The sequence below is a fragment of the Apteryx rowi genome, unplaced genomic scaffold (genome assembly GCF_003343035.1).
Source record: "Apteryx rowi isolate R43461 unplaced genomic scaffold, aptRow1 scaffold_86, whole genome shotgun sequence".
Lineage (NCBI taxonomy): Eukaryota > Metazoa > Chordata > Aves > Apterygiformes > Apterygidae > Apteryx > Apteryx rowi.
In genome coordinates, this window is record NW_020451160.1 from 2,406,553 (window position 1) to 2,426,168 (window position 19,616).

Sequence of the window (19,616 nt, forward strand, 5' to 3'; positions counted from 1 at the left end):
GTACAAAGGCTGAAAAGTCTTTCTTTGTGAAGCTAAATTAGTTCAGGAAAACTGTATCAAAATTGTAATCACATTTACTGTAATACTGTCTTTTTACTTTTTTTCTTTTTTTTTTCTTTTTTTTTTTTTTAGTTACCACCGATCATATGAATGAATTTTTAGTTGCGTTTCCATCATGGCAGCTCATTTCTTACAGCATGTTCGCACGTGCTGTCGTGAACCCAAAGAGCGAATGAGGTTGGGTGCATTCTAGATTAGGTCAATTCACAGTAGTTGCATTCCACTGAGGTTATGAGTTCTGCCGGCTCTGTCTTTCTTACTTGAGGAGCCATTCATTTACTGAAAGGAAAGAGAAACAAAACAAAAATAATTATGCTTTAATAAACTCCAAATATGAAACTGACTGGATTTAACACTATATTTAATGTATCTTTAAAAAGCCGGGAGGCTCAATTTCCTCCTTTTCCAGGAAAAGCATTGGGTCTGAATGACTGTGTCTTTCTTTGAAGTGTTGCAACTCAGTCATCAGCCTTGTCATTGAAATGTGCTCTCTTTTATGCCCTCCAGCACTACTTCTTCATAACCATAATGTTATTGGTAAGAAGGCACTTTTACACAATTATTGCATGTAATAGAACTATGTACATAGGCTAAAAGATGTGTGAGACACATTACAGCTCAATTGTGAGCCCCCAGCTGGGCAATGTAAGACTTTACCACCAGGTGACTGGGTTGGTCCATTTGTTTAGTGTTGGTTATGTGATCCAGAACTTTCCAGTTTGGGCAGTTGCTATGGTGTTGCACCTCCAAACTGAAAGTTATTCTTTTGTTTGAGATCAACTATTATCAAAACTAGCTTATCCCCCTTTTTCTTTCCAAGTTGGATAAAATAGAGCAAAAGCACTTTGTAAGGTGAGAAGACTTTAAAATGGGGCTAGAAAGTTGAAGGCTGGTCCTGTCTGCTGTATAAAAATGTTAGACATCCCAGACTGATTTTTGTCATGGCTTTTCCTGGATGCTTCAGGGCAGATTTCCTCATCCATTTCAAATATGCAATGATTGACTTATACCAGTGGTCCCACAGATCTGGAATTTCATTTATTTTTATTTGTATATTTTATTATTTCTCAACATAAAGAGCTCAGTGTAAGCATAGAAACGATTATCCGGGAGGTAGAACGTACCTCTATACTGTAGTTTCTGTGCTCTATTGTTTGGGCAATCTTTTCCCTGTAAACTAAAGTTGATATTGGTTCGGATACATCGATTGTTGAGAGGCTGGACTGGTCTGAAGTTGTCGCTCATGCTCAGAAATATCTGCGATGGCTGATTCTGGCTTAGCAGTCGTAAAGAATGCATCTATACAAAATACAAAACAAGGATTGTTAGTGCTGGTCTTTCCCGTAAGTAAACAACATACGAAACTATTTAACAGACTACTTAATGAATGAAAGTTAAAAGGAATTTGAATGATTTGAAGTTGGAGGTGGGTTGAAAGAGACACTTAACTAAAGGTAAAACCATTCCTTCTGTGGTCCTCTGTTTCTAAGCCCCTTTTTAAACAAAAATAACTAGTTTTTCATGGAGTAAATGAAAATGATATGAGGTAGCTTTGGCTGATCAGGAAACAAGTGGAATCCAGAGTACTAGATGGCAGTAGCTGGTGCAGAGAAAACAAACTTGATAAATGAGAAGAAATAATTCCCCAAAAGTTGTGTAGCTATTAGTATAGCTTCCTGTTGAGAAGACGCAATTCTGACTGACAGCACTCAAGAGCGGTGCATGGCCAGGCAGGATGGGAAGGATAACTGACAAAGTCATGCCGCTGAAAGTTATGAAATGGTGTTAAAAACAGAAATCCTCTCTCCACTGACAGGGCTGTCTTGATATTGTCTGTGCTGTATCTATACTGTTCTAGTAGACTCAGACCTTCCTTTGAGACAGTTTTACAGATCAGCAAAGAAGGAATTACTGGATCATCAAGGATTTCCAGTGCACCCAGGAGAGGCTGGCTGCAAACCACCAAGCAGACAGCAATGATTCTTTTAATGACTATAGAACTGTAGAAAGTGTTTGGCTAAAAGCATGTTAACTGGTCCAAGTCAACCAAAACCTTTCAAACTTAGTGTAGGAAATTAAAAAAAAAATAGCTGCAAACTGTAAACCAAAAACCCTCAAAATATTTTTGTTTAAAAATGTAAAAAGAAAATATTCTAAATGTCTACGTACAATCTGAACATTTAAGAGGCTGTAAGTTAATATTGTCCTCTAGCTGTTAGCTGAAATAATGCTTAAATTGGGAAATCCAATAGCTGGGCTTTGCATACTGAAGATCTTTAACAGTTTCCAGGGAAAACTTGAGCTGTACATTCGTTTTTCAGTCTGAGTACACATATAATTAGTAAGTATTCCATGAAATCAATTTGCAGCACTAACAGTGGAGGATGTAACTAACCAGTAAAGCATGACAAAGAGTAAGTGTCATGAGATTATACCCCATAGGTACTAGCATAGGCTACAGAAATACTCTAATCCTTGTTTTGTACATTAATGTTGTAACAAAAAATGTTTCTTGTAGGAAATGTTCAAGTCGCTTGCATGAAGACTTTAGAATGTACGGCGTGCAGCCGTCCTTGCTCAGCTGTGCCGTTCTCCTAAATTACTCTGCCCATTTAGAGAAGAAGCAAAGGGCATTCTCTGCATCTAGACAGAATTGGGCAGAAGGAATAGCAAAAAGATAAAATATCTCTCAGGCTTTCTAAAGGCATCTTATTTACAATGTTAATATGACTTTAAATCCCAGAGTAATACTGGGGGTTGTTTTATAATTCCTCATTGCATTTTTCAGGCCAGATTGCTTCTGCTGCATGCTTGGGACAGGCAGATGGTGTTTCAAGTATTCCTTCAGGATTCTCGTACACAAGAGAATTGGGTTAGATCAGCTCACAGCTCTGTAGGCAACTGGCTGATGGAAGCTCCAGGGAGGAGTGCAGTTGATGTTAAATTTGTGGCTTTCTGAAGTTAGGCATTGGATTGAATGCAAATGAGTCATACAGAAATGTAATCTTCATGGCTTTTCCACTGGTGTTTCCTCAACAGCATAATTTTGACTATGGGATGAATCCTGTTCTTTTGCATAATTTATCCTGCTTCTTTCTAATAGGAGGCCTCAATGTATCCATCATCTGTCTTCTGACTTTTCAGAAGATATTTGCAATATTTATTCTCTCATTCTATACCAGAAAACATTGGCTAGGCTTTTCCAACAGGCCCCATATATTGGATCTCTGTCAACATGAACATGCAACTAGCATGTACCTAAACAGCCACAACAGTCACAATTTGCCTATTCTTTTCTGACCTAAAAAAAGTCCCAGTTACACTTCTGAACCTCAGTTACTTTTGTACAACACTGCTGTATTTGTTCTAGACTCCCCATACGTTCATTCACAGAATCATAGAATAATTTAGTTTGGAAAAGGCTCTTGGAAATCAGTTGGTCCAAACCCTCAGTCAAAGTAGGGTCAACTTCAAAGTGTGTGTGTATGTGTGTATGTAGATACTTAGATAGCTCTAAATAGTTAGTATTTTTACTTTTCTGAAATATTTTGGAGGACTTTCATAAGCTGTATAAATTGCAAGCAGAGATCCCTGCAGCAAAGGGTTTAATCTAATTTCACATATAAAGCTACAAAAATATATGTTCAAAATATTCGTCTTTTGTACACATGCTGGATCTAGTAAATCTTTTTTATTTTTACCTGCATCCTTGTTATGTAGACAGGTTTGTTCATTATTATCCAGCTTGCTGTTTCATAGCAGGGTGGAATTGTCATTGACCCGTCATACGTAATGAAACTAGAGGTCTCTGGATAAAGTTCCTCAATATTAAGCCCCTGTAGTAAGTATGCATCATCTGGAGAGTAGAGGAGGAAAACAATCTAGATAAAGCAATAGTTTCACAAAACAAACATTTTTACACACGGTTGTTATTCTAGAAGATTATCATTGCCAGTTTTACAGAAATATGAAGTGTAATGTGCATAAATTTCTGAATGCTCCAGAAGTTCAGACATGAGCAAGTAACATGAATTCAGTAATCCTGCTTGGCTTAAATTCTGCTCTTAGATGCTCATGCACTGCTTCTGTGGGAGTTCAGCCCAAGCGTTCACAGTGAAAATCTGAATCTCATTTAAGAACTGGAGTTAAAAGCTGTTTGAAGTTGAAAGTATTGATTTAGATGCAGCAGATTTTGGACAATGCCGACTTACCATATTTTGCAGTGATTAATAATTTTTGCTCAACAAAGCCTTGGGAAGGCTAAGAGTGTTAAAACTTAATTGCCCTTCTACCACAGGAGGAAGTTAAGGTCAATGCATGATAATAAAGCTGCTCAATGAAGCCTGCTGTCCTTTCATGTGCACCGTGGGGGTGGATGCAGTGCAAGCTCACTCAGAATGCTAAAATCAGGGTGAAAAGTATGCAGGAAAGCATTTTACTAGGGTCCCTGCTTTTATTGCAAGCCTCTGGGAGTTAATGAGGTATCCCTCTGCAACAGAATTCAGCATGTGGACATGCACCAAAATATAATGAGATATGGATATCTCTTTTAAAAGTCATCAAAGTTGTTCAGCCTTCTCTCTGCTATGTGCATTGCTGTCCCTATGTAGTGCTGACCCTATAGTATTTTTGACAGTGCTGTTAAAGCTGCAGCTCAGATTTCCCTGCAGAATCTTAGACTGTTGGAGTTCCTTAATAGGAAATACTCAGGGATAAACACACTAAACTACGCTACCGGTATGCGTCTCGGAGAAATCTGAGCTGGCTGGGAGTAGTAATGTTGTGAAATCTCTATGTATGCTTTCATCCACATGTAGTGTGTTCAATATAATTTGTTTGCAGAGTCAATGCTAAAATGTGGGCAGGGAATGCTGCATATTTGAGCATGTTTCCCCTTTCAGTACATGAGAGGAACTGATGCTGATTTTAACAGGAGAACTGCAGAGAAAATAGATGATTCCTGCTCAGAATAAAGAACAATGTTGAAAGCACATCTTTCATTCCGTGTCAGGAACTTAGGCATTCCTGCTGAATTCTCTGATGTTTTTCATGTACCATTCACTGTGAGCTTAAACAGTTTAAAAAAAAAAGCAAAAAAAAAAAGCTAATAAACAATTCCTTGGCCATTAAGAAATGATGATCGTAAATGGAACCAAAGAAAGAGATATGAATGATCAAGGAAGTGTGTAAGAACTAGAAAAGAAAAGAGTAAATTAACTTTTGACTCTGTAATTTAACACACTATAGCTGAAGGGCAAGGCTTAGACAAACAAAATATTTGTCCCATACCATGTAATGAAAGAAAAAAAGGACTCAAGGACTCTGTGCATACTGTAGACTGCTGTCTTGGGCAACAGAAAGTCAGAGGACACAGGCAAAGCAAATGTGAGGACTTTTTTATTTTGACAGAGTGCAGTCAACATACTATGGGCTTCCAAGGGTAAAAGCATCAGTGGCTACAGCATCAGTTAAAGTGTCAAGGTGAGAGTGCAACATTTATATCATCTGTGGATTGGCAAGGAGAGGTGGACTAGCAGGGCACAATGACCATTGCCTTATAGTTATTTTGTGTTTAAAATGTTTGTTATTTTAGGAAAGATAATTTTGGCACGTCCTTTCAAGTTGTTAGAAATACAGCCCTCTGCCACCGTCTTGCACTTGGAGCTGGTGTGATTGTCCTGTCATAGCTGGATCCTCAGGCAGAGGGGACCGTACTGTTACTGTCCCATAGGCGACTGAATCTGTCACCTTGGTTAACATGTTCAACCTTCACTGGCCCACAGGCTGGGACAAAGAATCTGTTTCTAAACCAAAAATTCTCCAGGTAAAAGTGCAAAACCGTTGCTATAGTAATACAGAGCCAAAATGCTGTCAAATTTTAACAGCTAGAGATGACTGAATACACCTGTGTCCTATTAATTAAAAACATTATTTGCAGCACAACAGTAATTTTGTTAGAATTACATGAGACAGAGAATGAATGCATTTTTTCAAGCTAGTGCCTGTTTTCAGTGAATCATCACACATCTTTCCCTTTCCCACATGAACATCCTGTTCATTATTTATGAACCATGGAGAGTGGTATGTTAGCTCCAAATGGCACAGAGTTAGTCAAAACTGATAGTTTCAAACTCTAGGGACCAAATCTGCTTTGTCACATCCATATTGACTTCAGTGGGACTGAAATGATTTAAACATGGTAGAGTTTGCCCTGAAATGTCTACTAGAAGATGGAAAGCTATCTAAAGATTAATGAAGATGAGGGAAATGGATGATATAAGGGTTTTTTGTGTGTGCCACATTCTGACTGACCACTTTTGTACTCAGAACAGTGCACAGATTATTAACAATACAACTAGTTATCAACTGGAAGATACAGAAACAGATTTGCTGCAGTATTAGTGCAGGTAACCACGGAGTCTTTGGAGTTGCCTCACATTGCCTTAATAGAGAATATAATTCATTATTTTGATGTTGACTTCTAACCTTTGTCTGTGGCTTCACAGTGTTTAGTCACTTTGAGAATATAATGGAGCTCCAGGGGTCAAATTTGGTGTGTAACAGCATGGGAGCAGGGTGCAGGGACATCCTACTCATGCGGGCAGCCCTGATGCCTGCCAGTGCTCTGAAGATCAGCAGAAGTACTCTCCTTAGCCTGACTGAGCTTTGGATCAACTGCTGACTTACCTTGTTTGCATACTGGGGACCTGCAAAACATCCTGTGGATATCATATTTGACCGCCGTTCTGCGGTCATGAGCGCTCTTTGCCCGGGTGGATATTTAGGCTGATATGTGCTAAAAGTTTTGCCCATCTCCCTCACCCCCACCAGCACTGAACAGTGGAGCTGCTCCAAATCTGCTTCGTTGCCCCTGTTTTCATTTGGAGAATGTTTATGGAGAGACACTGAATGGTGCTGAGTGTCAAAATCCATCAGCTGTAATGAATGGGAAAGCTACTGGAGGAAAAATTCATCATTTCAATGTATCTCAAGAAAAGGAAAGAGAGGAGTGAATGAAATAATGAAATAAAAGAGTTTAGCCAAGTAAAGGCAGTATTCATTAATGCCTGTATAAGGGTCATATTCCTTATGTGAGGAGTCGGACATCTCCAGTAGGAATGGCCTGAGAAAAGGCTATAGAATATATGTTTGGTTGTCATCAGTTTTTCCCGTGAGCAGCTCTACTCTTTCCCTTCCTGTTCTGGATCTGTCACAGAACTGGTAGATTTGCACTAATAGTAGACTGCAACACTTCATTGTGTTGTCTTTATTGGTGCTTTTTCTTGCAGGTATATAGTTCAAAATGGTCAAAATCACCGTGTGTGCGTGTTTCTCTGCATCTCTAGTCAATACTAAGCTTTCTTTAATAAACCCATCCTGACTTTACTGGATTCTCAGCATCATTTCTGTCTGCAGCCCACATTCTGTTTATCTTGATCAGCTTGAGCCTTGGGGTGATTTCTGAACTTGTGAACTCTTCTCTATACAAATTACATTTCATTAGCTTTCACATTCATTTACATAAAGGCCTTGACTCTGACAATTTTCTTAACAAATGATGGAAATCGTGTTCTTTTATCCCTAGATTTGTAACAGCTTTGTGGGGTCTACTTTTATAGCAGATTTTACATGTGTTCTCTTTAAAACAATAGTGTTTATAAGGAATATATTATTTACTGAATGAAAGAAGCCCCATTAGATTTTGAAGTTCATAACAGCATAATCCAAAAGGGGAGGCCTAAGCAGAATACAGGGTAAGGAATGCAGAGATCCTCAGCTTTTTAATCCTGACTCGGAGTTTCTCCACTGCTTTCTTTTACTGCTGTAACAGGAGCTAGGAGAGCTCAGTCCCTCAGACAACCCAGGCTGGAACACTGAAATGTGAGCCCTGAGAAATTGGAAGTCTTTTATTTCTAGAAGCCTGAATCTTAAACTTTTTCAGAATAATCTGTTAAAATTAGAATACCCTATTCATTTGCACATTATCTATAAAATAGCTAAAGATTGAGGGGAATTCAAAATTTTACCTAGCTTTGGCCTGGCTGAGTGCCTGGCAGTATTTTGATGAAGAATGGCAAGCCCAGATTTCTATATGGAACTTTGGGAAGCTCAAATGCCACTTCTTTGCAGTGTTAGGCAAACACTTGGACCTCTTTGGAGGCCAAACTGAAAGCTAAGGTAGCACATCTGTTGTGAAAGAAAACTAATTTATTTCATCAATTGTCCTTCTGAAAGAGGAATATTAAAGTAGTTTTTCTTTAGAGATATTCACATAACTTCTGGCTGAACTTTGTTTAAAAGATCACTTTTCATTACCAGTTCAAGTGGATTCTTTGTGCTATGATAACAGAATAAAATAAGCATTGAAAATATTCGTAAAATTTTCTTGGGGTCTGCTTTACCTCACTGTAACCATTAATATTCAATAGTAGATATCCCCCTCTCATTGCATTTTGTCCTTGGAAATTTCATGCAGTGAAATAGTTAGAAATAGAATAGCAGCGTAGATAGTTCTTCCTCTTGTTGTTGTCCTTTAACATTGTTGCCCAGTACTTTAGTTGTGTTACTAACTGTGCTGACTCTAAGCCAGTTCTCCACTTATCATTCACCCCACACTCCTATCGAGCATGCTGGCGCTGGTCTTTTTGTCAGGAGCATGCTGAGTATTGACTTCAGGAGCGCATCCCTGAAGCACAAGCTAAAAAACTCCAGCTGCTACAGGCAGAATAGAAATCCTTGCAATAAAAGAAGTAAAATTAGTTTTCGGCAATGATGCTATAATCCATCATGCAAGACAACTACAAAATTACTTTCAATAACATTTTCACGTTCCCAATTTGCACTAAAAAATTCCCAGTCGATACTTGTTACTAGAGTAAGTAACCAGTGTACTGCAGAATATTGTGTGCACTGTATCTACCAAGGTTTTCATTTTAACAGATACACTAGTTAGCGACAACAATGGTTTAAAATTAAAACAGTTCCAGTAATCATTGATTTTGAAACCTGTGTTATGTGTTCATCTCAGTGTCAAATTTCATTTAGTACAACCAAATTCAGTGTGACTGGAATTGCACTTTCTTTCTAGAGAGACAAAATTGAAAAGAAAACCAATCAGTGAAAGATTGTAGGACACAGTCAACTCGAGGGTGAAGGAGTGCCCTGTTCTAAACCATCACAAAGCAGTGCGCAAAGAAAATACTGTAGCTTGGGAATGCTCTGCGCTGGCAGACCATGCTCTTTGTAATGCAAACCTTGCAACTTTCTGATGGCCAGGCAGGAGACCTGCTGTGCTGTGTGATACTACAGGGGATGTATGTGCGCCTGCTGGGGTAGGTGATGGTTACATGCTCACTCGCGCAAYGGGGGAAAGATGCTGCCTGTTCCTCCCAGCCCTGTGGAGCAGCATTTCCATAATCATGACTTCTTCTCTGCTCTGAGCAACCACAGGTTGCCCAGACTTTGCTCTGCTGGCTAGCTATTGAAGCATGAAGGGCCAAGGAGTACCAGAAAAGCTGTGACACTCATATAAATGCATGAGATCCAGGTGCTGTGATGGGAAAAGTGAGACAGGAGCCTTCTCCCATTCAGTGTGTGAGACCTGACTGGTCTTTGCGTGCGTACGTGGGAAAAGCAGCTTTCTCCATGGTACAGTCAGGGATCTTTTGGCTGGTCCCCAGACGGAAGCCAGGAATATGTGATTTGGGAGTGAAAGAGCCTGAAAAGAGACACACATAGCCTTAACCATAATCTCCCCTGTCCCCAGGATGCTGCAGCAGCACTGGTAGGCAGGAAGCTCTTAGAGGAGCAGCATTACTGTGTTTCTGCAAGGAATGAGGACAGGCAGTCTAAAAACTGGGCCGGTCTCCTGCTTCTTCCATGCAGAGAAGAAAACATTTCACGCTGAGGGAGCAATCTGGAAAAAATGTTTGAGGGGAAGCCTTTGTCACCTTCCTTTCTATAAGTACCTTGGAGCAAAGAGTTTTGTCATAATAGAGGCCTCTTACTTTCACCAAAGATGTAACAAGATTTGGTGACTGTAAGGTAAAACTAGAGAAATATCAATGTAAGGAAGTTGTGCATTTTTAGGAGAGGACAAGGAATGGAACAACCAGCTCAGAATGTGGCTGCATTGGCTCCATTGCTCAAATTCTGGATGTCACGACTCAAAATCTTTCCAATACTCTCTTGTTCAGAAATTAGTGGGTAAAATTCTGTGCCATGAGTTTGTGTAGGAAATCAGAGCCTTTTTAAGATCTCAAATCCATAATTTTTCTTTTTACAATTCTAGGTTTGAAAGGAGAGAAAAAGGTGGAGTCCATGGAAAGAAATCAGACTGTATACTTTAGGGAGATGTGTACAGAAACCTCTCCAAACATTTTAATCAGAAACCTAAAGTTCAGTAATTTTTGTTAAAGTTAAATAGACTTTTTTGAGATCTCTGGATTTTCAGATGCTAAGTTTTCAAATTAACGCTATGTTGTTGTAGGGTACATGGTGCGATATATTTCGTTTACAGAGAGGTAAACTGGGGCAAAGGCTGATGGAATTGGGAACCCAGTCCCGGAGTCCTCACTCCAAGTCTCATTCCAGTTATCAAAAACAACTCCTCCCATCTTTCATAGACAAAAGCAAAATTAATGAAATTCCTGAAAAATGTTAAGACACTGTTTACAGAATAACAAATGGAGGTGGAGTTTTAAGATATTTCCCTTAATTTTTCAGTTTGCTGTGTACTTATTTCAAAAATTAAATTCTAGTATTGTTTAGCTTATTTTATTAACTTAATGGCTGCTTGGAATTCAAGTGAATAGTCGACAAAGGGAATAATTTTTCAGGAGAAGAGGTTTAATTTAATCCATTCAGATCTATGTATTTTTCATGACTTTCTCTAAATTACCCTAATTTTAGCTGACATTTAAGCTGCAGTTTTCACATGTTCAATATACCAAAGTGGAATTTTTGACCATTGTCAGTTAAAAGCATTCCAGATGTGAGTGCAACAAATATACGTGCTGTATTAACGACCTCTTTATGTAATTTCTATTAAATGCAGCAATAGTTGAATAGACATATCTTTTTTTGTGCACAAAAAGAAATGGTTAATTAATACTAAATACATAGTTGCATGGTAAAACAGGTAATGATGCAGCATCTTCATGTAGTTTGGTAGGATATAATACAGGCTGCTCCACGTGTAACCTTAGTTGCTAACACTAAGCAGTTTCTCCTGAGTATTCCATAGGAGTATAGCACATGCATTTGTTAAATATAATTTCATTAATTTATTGTTTGTTCAAATGTGAAATAGGCTTTGAACTTCAAAATTCATTGCACGAATTGATGCTCTTACTAGATTTTTCAAATCCCCAAATTTATTGTGCAGAGTTACTGGCAATGCAAGCTTTGAAATTTTTGCCCATTATAAAGTGCCTCTTATTTCACTAAATCTGTTATTTGATACTAAAAACATACAGCTATTAGCCATAGTAAATGAAAAGAAACTTACTTTTATACGTTATTCTTGTTATGGTGTCTCTGTTAAGCATACGATTTAGAAATGGATTTGATGATTCAGATACCTACAGAAGAGAAAATGTTCATTGTCAAAATCATCACACAAATATTTCCTTTCTGGAAAATGTATCTGTTCTGTGTACACGCACGTACATGTACACACACGCACACACACACACACAGCTTGTTAATATAATTATGTAGGATTTTCACAAATGGTATTCTATTCTTTTTCTATTTATTGAGAAATATATTTTCAGTGGTGAAATTTCTTCCAGCACACTGTTTAGCTTGCAAATAAAATCTGTCTTCTCTTTGTTTTGCATACAGGAATGAAATGACTAGATTAAAAAAAAAGTGTAATTTTCAGCCTACATTAAGACAGGCATACCTGGGGAGGATTAAGAGGAAAAGTGACAAACAGAAGACTTAGAGGCATCATTTTTTGTGCGGGGTCGTATATACATTATCAATGTATTTTATTGCACTGCAAGTAGCAATATCACTATTGGTTAGCAACGAAATCAGTTATGTTTTTTTATGGAGACATTTCTATTATTCTGCAATGTGTTTCTTTTTATCAGACACTGGTTGCTGTTATCCAGCGTTTGTCTAGAATGAAATCAATTTATTTTGAAACTTGAAAAGTTCTCAAAAGCTTAATTAAGACTTAGAAAAGTAAATGGGATATTGCATAAACTATAATCTAGCTCTGTTTGCTGGGTAGCCTTCAGGATAATTCAGTTCAGTTTCCATTTTGTGGAAGGGAAGCCTCTGAAATTAAATAGTTGTTTCCCCAAATTATTATTTTTTTCTCCTGGAGAAGCAGAACACTTTTCTTTTGAGGTGTTATGCTGAATCCATGCAATCAGAAGATCAGTGATTGATAGTCATATTGGGAACAGAATCTGCTATGTTTCCTAGTAACAAATGGATCCAGTGCTCTTAATGTATAATTTTTCCTAACTATACATTTACTAAAATATTTTTGAGTTGAAATGTTTCATTTGTTATCCATCAATCATTTTGTCARTCTTAATATTGAATGCATCATTCTTGTAATTCTTCTAGTTTTTCTAATCACTTTGGATATTTGAAGTAAAACATGTCTTTTCATGTGGGTGGGAGAGGCCTGGGGAAGGAAGATGGTGAGGCAGATACTAAATTTTGTTGCTCATTATTCAGCCTGGAGAAGAGAAGACTGAGGGGGGATCTTATCAGTGGGTATTAATATCTGAAGGGAGGGTGTCAAGAGGATGGGGCCAGACTGTTTTTAGTGGTGCTCAGCGATAGGGTGAGAGGCAACGGGCACAACCAGAAGCACAGGAAGCTCTGTCTGAACATAAGGGAGAACTTCTTTACTGTGAGGGTAACAGAGCACTCGAGCTGGTTGTCCAGAGAGGTTGTGGAGTCTCCATCTTGACACGATCCTGGGCAACGTGCTCCAGGTGACCTGCTTGAGCAGGGGGGTCGGACCAGGTGATCTCCAGAGGTCCCTTCCACCCTCAACCGTTCTGTGATTATGTTAGGTGTGCAACTCGGGAAGTACATAGAAAGAATGCATTATCCTTTTATCCTTTTGCATGAATTCAAGCCAGGTTGCTGGTTGTAATACAATACATATTGAATGAAAGAGGTAACCTAAATATCTTTCTGAAATGTCGGACCTGTTCAAAAGGCAATTTCGATATCTAATCTTCCAAGATGCTCTATGAAATACATATTTTAATTCTGAGGTAAATGTTTTGACAGGAACTTTACCTTAGGAACTGGAATTAAAGAGCACTACAGGGAAATAAAAGATACTAAATATGTAAGCTTTGATGATGAAAGCTATTTACTTCAGGATGAAGCACTTCTTCAGAAATATGCGCTTTTTTAAAGTGATGAAACAGAGATACATAATTGCATAACATAAACATCATTTTGGGAGGTAATGCATTTTTCAGAAAGGATGAGAAAAAAGGATTACCAAATGTAATTGTGGAGCTTTTGCCTCTGCAAAATTAATAACTTCTATCAAAGCTGTTAAAGTGTTGAATACTGTTTATGATTATAAGGTGTGTTTCTATTTATTTATTTATTTCCCTCCCATATCCCTTTTCGTGTTCCTTACATTACACTGTAAATGCTTTGGAGCAGGGGTTGTGTGTCAGTCCCCAGGACCATGCTGTCTCCGGATTCCAGGTCAGAGCCTCTAGGCACTGCAATGCTATAATGAGCAGTACAGAATTCCAGCTCATCGGAAAATAGGTCCATCATCCATACATTAGATACTGATGATGATTAAATACTTACTTTCATAAATATGGAAACTACCACCAAGCCATTAGGACTCTTTGCAGCTTCTGTGACATTTGTGTAGAGCTCATGGTTATAGTGGATTAGCTGAACCTACAAAGCAGGGAAGGGAAAGATTACAAGTAAACAGTGGCAAACCATACCATACACTGTTTACAAATGCTATATACACCAATTGGTTTGTATTAGGATCCCAACCATGCCTGGGATATTTTGTAGCAGTGCAATTTTTCAGAGGTTCTGCAGCATGCATGATTTTAATAATTTCAATTACCATCTGGCTCCAACTGGCACAGCACCAGTGGGTCATCTTCTAAACTGCCACTAAGTGAATTTACCCACATCAAGTTATGAATTGCACTGCAGGGGTTGACATCATTTACCTATTGCAACAGCGCTTGTCATGGGCATCAAGTAATCTCTACTTTTCAGCCTCAAACCAAACACAGAAGAGTCAAGGGTTGAAATATTTGAAGAAACACATTTTCTGAACCTTACAGACCAGGCAGCCTAATTATTTAAACTCAAACAATTGAAGAAGGAAAGAAACAAAAGAAAAAAACAGCAAAAAACATTTTAATGGCATACAAGTAATTGTATTTTCCTGATTGAATTTACTGGGATTTATTGTGCACTAATCAGTGTGATGTATTATGACAAGTACTGAGCGTCATGTAGTAATATAGTAATAAAGGTTAAATTACATTTAGGACTAAATCTCTGTCACTACTGCAAAACCAGAGAAAATGGGACTTGTCAAGAATAACTCATGAAGGACTAGACGAATGAATCTCCTCATAATCAGATAAACTTTTTTCACAGGTGCTTTTTATAGTTCGAGGACACTAGGCCTGCTAATTCAAATTTTGAGCTTTGTAGGTAAATTTATTTAGCTAAGCTTATACCAGCAGGTGGAAAAGGATCATACTGAGTATTTACATCTTAATATCTGGATTCCTGGTTATCATATTAACAGAAAAACTGCAGTATGGTTTAACATGGGAATTTTGATGTATTCTTGGGCTTCAGTCAAAAAAGCAGGTCACTGTGTCTTCCACATACCACCATAAATATAAAGTGAGTCTACTGAAATCAATGGACTCATACAGTGTTAATGAGACAAGTGTTAATTTGATCTATATTTTTAATGTCACTTAATACTGGCTGAATTCCTTTTTAAATCTGAACCCAAACCAAATTTGAAATGTGTGGGGTTTTTTCTAACTCCTGTTCAAAATCCCCAAAGCCTCCATGGCTGTATTTTATTTTGCTAACAATAATAAGTGAAATTTATTTTCCTGTTCGAATGGTCACTTTAACCATAGAAATGGCCAAAGACTAATATTGCGAGCAAAGAAATTTCATCATACTAGGCTTTTCATGTTCATAACCAGGAAAAAAAGAATTCACTGAAATAGGGTGTATTTTACGGCATTTGTGGCTGTCTTTTGGATGAATGCAATGTTTGCTGCAAGATTTTCTATGCCAGAATTACCTCCCTGTATGATCTGCAGTGCACATTCAGACAAAGATGAAGTCTTCTTTTGCCCCCCAAACATGTATGATCTTCAGCATGTATCAATATGCTAGGAGCGATCAGCGTTGTAACAACACCCCAAATTATGTGTAACCTACACCGTTACCTCAGTCTATCACAACTTGATACTGGATGGTATATTAATCAGAATTGGATCTTACAGGCTTTCCAAATATAAAATCCCCAAATCCCCCAACCCTTGCCCTCCCCTATGCTCCCCAAATCCCTCAGTGATGTTGTTTCAGTGCTTGGACATTGATGTGAAAAGGGGCAGTGGAAACTCGGAAAGGAGAGCGAACGTTTGCATCGGTGAGGTTAGAAGATCTTGGGGATACGGCTTTACTATTTACAGCTAACAGTTCACAGAAAAAAAATAATGCAGGGGTCAAAATTACTGCTATAATGTGTTCATTTCGGTTACTTTTCTCCTCTCTGGATTGGGAACTATTGGTTGACCTTTTTACAGTTCACACAGTAGGCATTTTTTAAGGCAAGCAAACAGACCAAACTGGAACGAAAAAATAAAAATGTCAAAGTAGACGGTGAAGTCATCTACTAAGCTCTGACAGCTAGGAAGCAGGATGAATGCAGTATGTTTTCTAAAGGTCTTGTAAAGAATTAATGGGAGCATTTGCTGTCCAGCACACGGGGGCTGTAGGCTCATTAGGCAGCAGTTTGTGATGCTGCTGAACTTCGATAACATCCTGTTTCTTGGGACTTTGCACTCTGAAATTTTTAAGCTCAGTAACATATATTCTTCTTTTTATGTACAGCTATTCAGTCTGGCAGCTGAATCAATTTGTGAATTAACAAGAAAATAAGTAATGAAATCTGCTTTAGACTAGAATTCCTTCTGTACAAAGTTGCAGAATAACAATGAACTAGATTAATTGAGCTGATCTAACAAGCCAAAATGCAAGTGCAGGACTAGTCAAAATGAACAAGCTAAAAGCAAGGGCCAAATTCTCCCTCATTTTGTAAGTGCAAGTTGAGGACAACCCATGGAAATCCCAAGTCAATGTCAAAGTCTCATTTTTACTGACGGGACTTCCGGAAATAAGACTCCTAAAGTATATATGACCACAAATCGGATATTTGCCCCAGCGCCACTGCACGGGCCCAGTGTCCTATGCAGTGTTGGTCTGGTGGAGCAAGTACATGGCAACAGCAAGGGGTGGTGGGGCTCTGCACCGAGCAGCGTCCTGCCTCTGGCAGAGACCTCTCTCGCTGCGGGACACAGACACCGTCCAGGCTATACAAAATTCCCACCCAGCCTGTGGGCGCTCGACAGCTGTGCATGGGAAGGACTTCGCAACTTTGAACTGATCACAAATTAGAATAGTTATTTCCTTTGCTGCTGGATAAATGATCTCTCCAACCCATATTGTACTGTCGTGATAGTGAAACTCCCTGCCTGAGACCCTTGGCACTCTTTAGCAGGGCTTTCCAGCGGTTTTCCTTCCCAGTGCCCCACTCCTGCAGGTTTGCTGCCTTCCCCCCTGCTCCCTGCCATCGCGCCTCTGTTTGGGTAGGAACCGTCCTGGAGAGTGTGACTGAGAAATCTGCTTTCACTGTAGTTTGAGAAGATCCTCTCGCCGCGCTGTGCGTTACTGCTTCTGAAAGGACCCAGGGCCAACTGAAGTTCTTTTTCTTCTAAAAACTGTCACCTTTCTCTGTGTTAAAATTATACTCCCCCCTCTCCGCCCGTCACTTTGGAGCTGTTTCCATGGCATCATGGTTACATTTATTATTATTTTTAAAGCAAGATTGACCACATAAGGAGACATCATTTTCCAAGTTTCTCTTATGGAACAGACTAATTTAGAAAGGTATAAATGAATAAAGATGTCTCAGGTTCAATATACTACATGCAGGTTTAAAAATATAATTCTCTATTAAATGCCTTCTTTTGAGAGTAATTTCTTTAAAGCCTTCTGAAATACCTGTAATCTTATAATCCATTTTAAATATTACTGGAGTCTTCCATGAAGGTAACTAAACTTGCTTATATGTGAAAATTTCACTTTTTCAAATGATTGCATTATATTAAAAACAAAGAAGAGAGCCAACTTGCAACGCTAAAAATCTCTTTTGGTCCTGGTTTGAGTTTCAGGGCTCAAACACAATATAGAATCTCGTTATAAGCTATTGATTTTCTTTGGAAGATTCCCCCTTTCAGATTAATTCACCACAAAGCAACTGATAGGTCTGTTTTCCTCAAGCAACAGAAGTTCTATTTTTCAGCAAAAATAAGAGAATTAAGATTAATTACTCTCATTTTAGCCGATGAAAATCTAGAACGGGCCCTTGTTCATCACTCAAGAACRTGCGTTGGACTGGGAGCAGACGCAGCACTTCCCAGGCGCCTGGTTGGCAGCATTAGGAGCGCGAGCGCAAGCTGCCTGCAGTGCATTAAGGCTAGTCCAGGGGCCGTGCGCTGCCCAGCCTAGGAGGCAAAATCATATGGGCTGGTGCCATTGCTCACACTGGCTGCTGTGGGAGCACATCTGATTCGTCTCTCCAACACGTGTGTATTTGGGTTCATAATGATAATAACCTGCTCTCAGCCTGTGCTCGTCATACCCGTACTGTTTGTACGGCACGTGCTGGTTCTCCTATGCAGTGGTTTCTGTTCTTGGTCTTCCTTGGTCCTTCACCCAGGTGAAATGCGTCCCTTTGGGCAGAGCTAGTGGCAGGAGGTTTTGTGTGTGGCATGTGGCCAAGGCTGTTTGGCTAAGCAAAAGGTGGTAGTTTGCTGGGTTTATGTGTCAAAGATGCCAGAGACTCTTCTCAGCAATCTTTTTGCAATTTTTTAAGTTAGACAAAAACCTCTGTGCATCGCAGAGCTCTAGTCTGGTGTGCGTGCATAACTCTTTTAGAAATGCTAGATCACTGCAAGATGCTGCAGTGAGATATGGAGAACTATGGAACTGATGGAACGCAAAATACCGCAGTACTTTACCCAGAACTTCTCCCTTACTGCTGTTGGGACTGGTGGAAATACCCTTCTTCTCTCACCTGGAAGCGTTATAATTGAGTACATAACTATTTTGATTTGTAAATGATGGAAGCAGGAAGCGAATGGCAGCAGAGAACAGCTAGTCTGTATCTATAATATTTTTATGAGGCTCTGCTACCTGATAAACTGTTGGGATGTCCAACAAGCAAAATAATTCTAATGAGTTAAAACCCATTAATAACAACATTTGATAGTCCTATATTAAAAGACAAATGCTGTTACAGTTCTTTAAAAAGCATTCGTGAAGAGCAGTAATGTCATATTACCTAAGAGTTATTTGTGGCATTAATTTTGTGAGTCTGGACAGGTATGAGATTTGGCGTCCTCACTTTGTGGAAGAAAAGATATTTTTACAATGTCTCCTGATGCTGGGATATCTATTCTGTGTGGATGAAAAAATTTTTTTAGATTTCTCTTAATTTAATTAAATGAACTTCCTGCTTCATGGAAAGGTATAGCACCATCCGTAAGAACATAAACCAGGCTTTGCAGAACCAGTGGTCCTGCTTTATCTTGTCTCATTAGACCAAGACCCATCGGCCCTCCACAAATGTGCAGTGACACAATGGAGAATTTCCCATCTTTGGCAAGTGGCAAAGAATTTTATAGTATGTTGCTCAATAATAGTAAGTATTTAAGAAAGAAAAGGAGGATATTATCGTTTTTTCATAACTGTTTAGGATTTCGAGCTGGATATTAATGTTGTCTGTTCCTGAATTCTTATAATAATCAAACCTTCTGTGTTTACACACACACTCACCYGTACACAAGTAGAATACACTGTATTTAAATGTCTTTAATTATCCCATTCTGGTGGATACTTCTGGCCTGCTCAAGGCACAACGCATTACAATTCAAGTGGGGCAAGAACTTAAGCTCTTTGGTCCAATCCTCAATCCCTTGTTTACTTTTAGGGAGTCTACCCAAACCAGCAGCTGGAGAACTGAGCTGTTACTGGGTTCAGAAGAATGCTGTTAATGCACATTAGGAAGATAGAAATTACAATTTATGGTAATTGTCTTTGCAGAACTAAAACATCTTTTTCTCATGCACAAGATACTCTATCAAGAAATGTTAATATCAGCCAAGATGGTATTACCCACAAACTTATTAATTAACCCATACATCTACCAGTCTGTTATGTTATATGTGTAAGCCTACAGCAGTGAGGTACTCCTACAC

At 38.8% G+C, this 19,616-nt stretch overlaps 1 protein-coding gene across 1 annotated transcript in view; it reads right to left on the reverse strand.

Moving 5' to 3' along the window:
• Positions 1–316: 316 nt before the first annotated feature.
• CA10 (carbonic anhydrase 10) overlaps positions 317–19,616 on the reverse strand; it is a 208,826-nt gene continuing 189,526 nt past the window's right edge. The window contains exons 5-9 of the mRNA XM_026090500.1: positions 13,876–13,971; positions 11,570–11,642; positions 3,762–3,916; positions 1,185–1,359; positions 317–339 (exon numbers count right to left, since the gene is read on the reverse strand). Coding sequence (XP_025946285.1) covers positions 317–339; positions 1,185–1,359; positions 3,762–3,916; positions 11,570–11,642; positions 13,876–13,971 — 522 coding nt within the window. The remainder of the gene's footprint in view (positions 340–1,184; positions 1,360–3,761; positions 3,917–11,569; positions 11,643–13,875; positions 13,972–19,616) is intronic.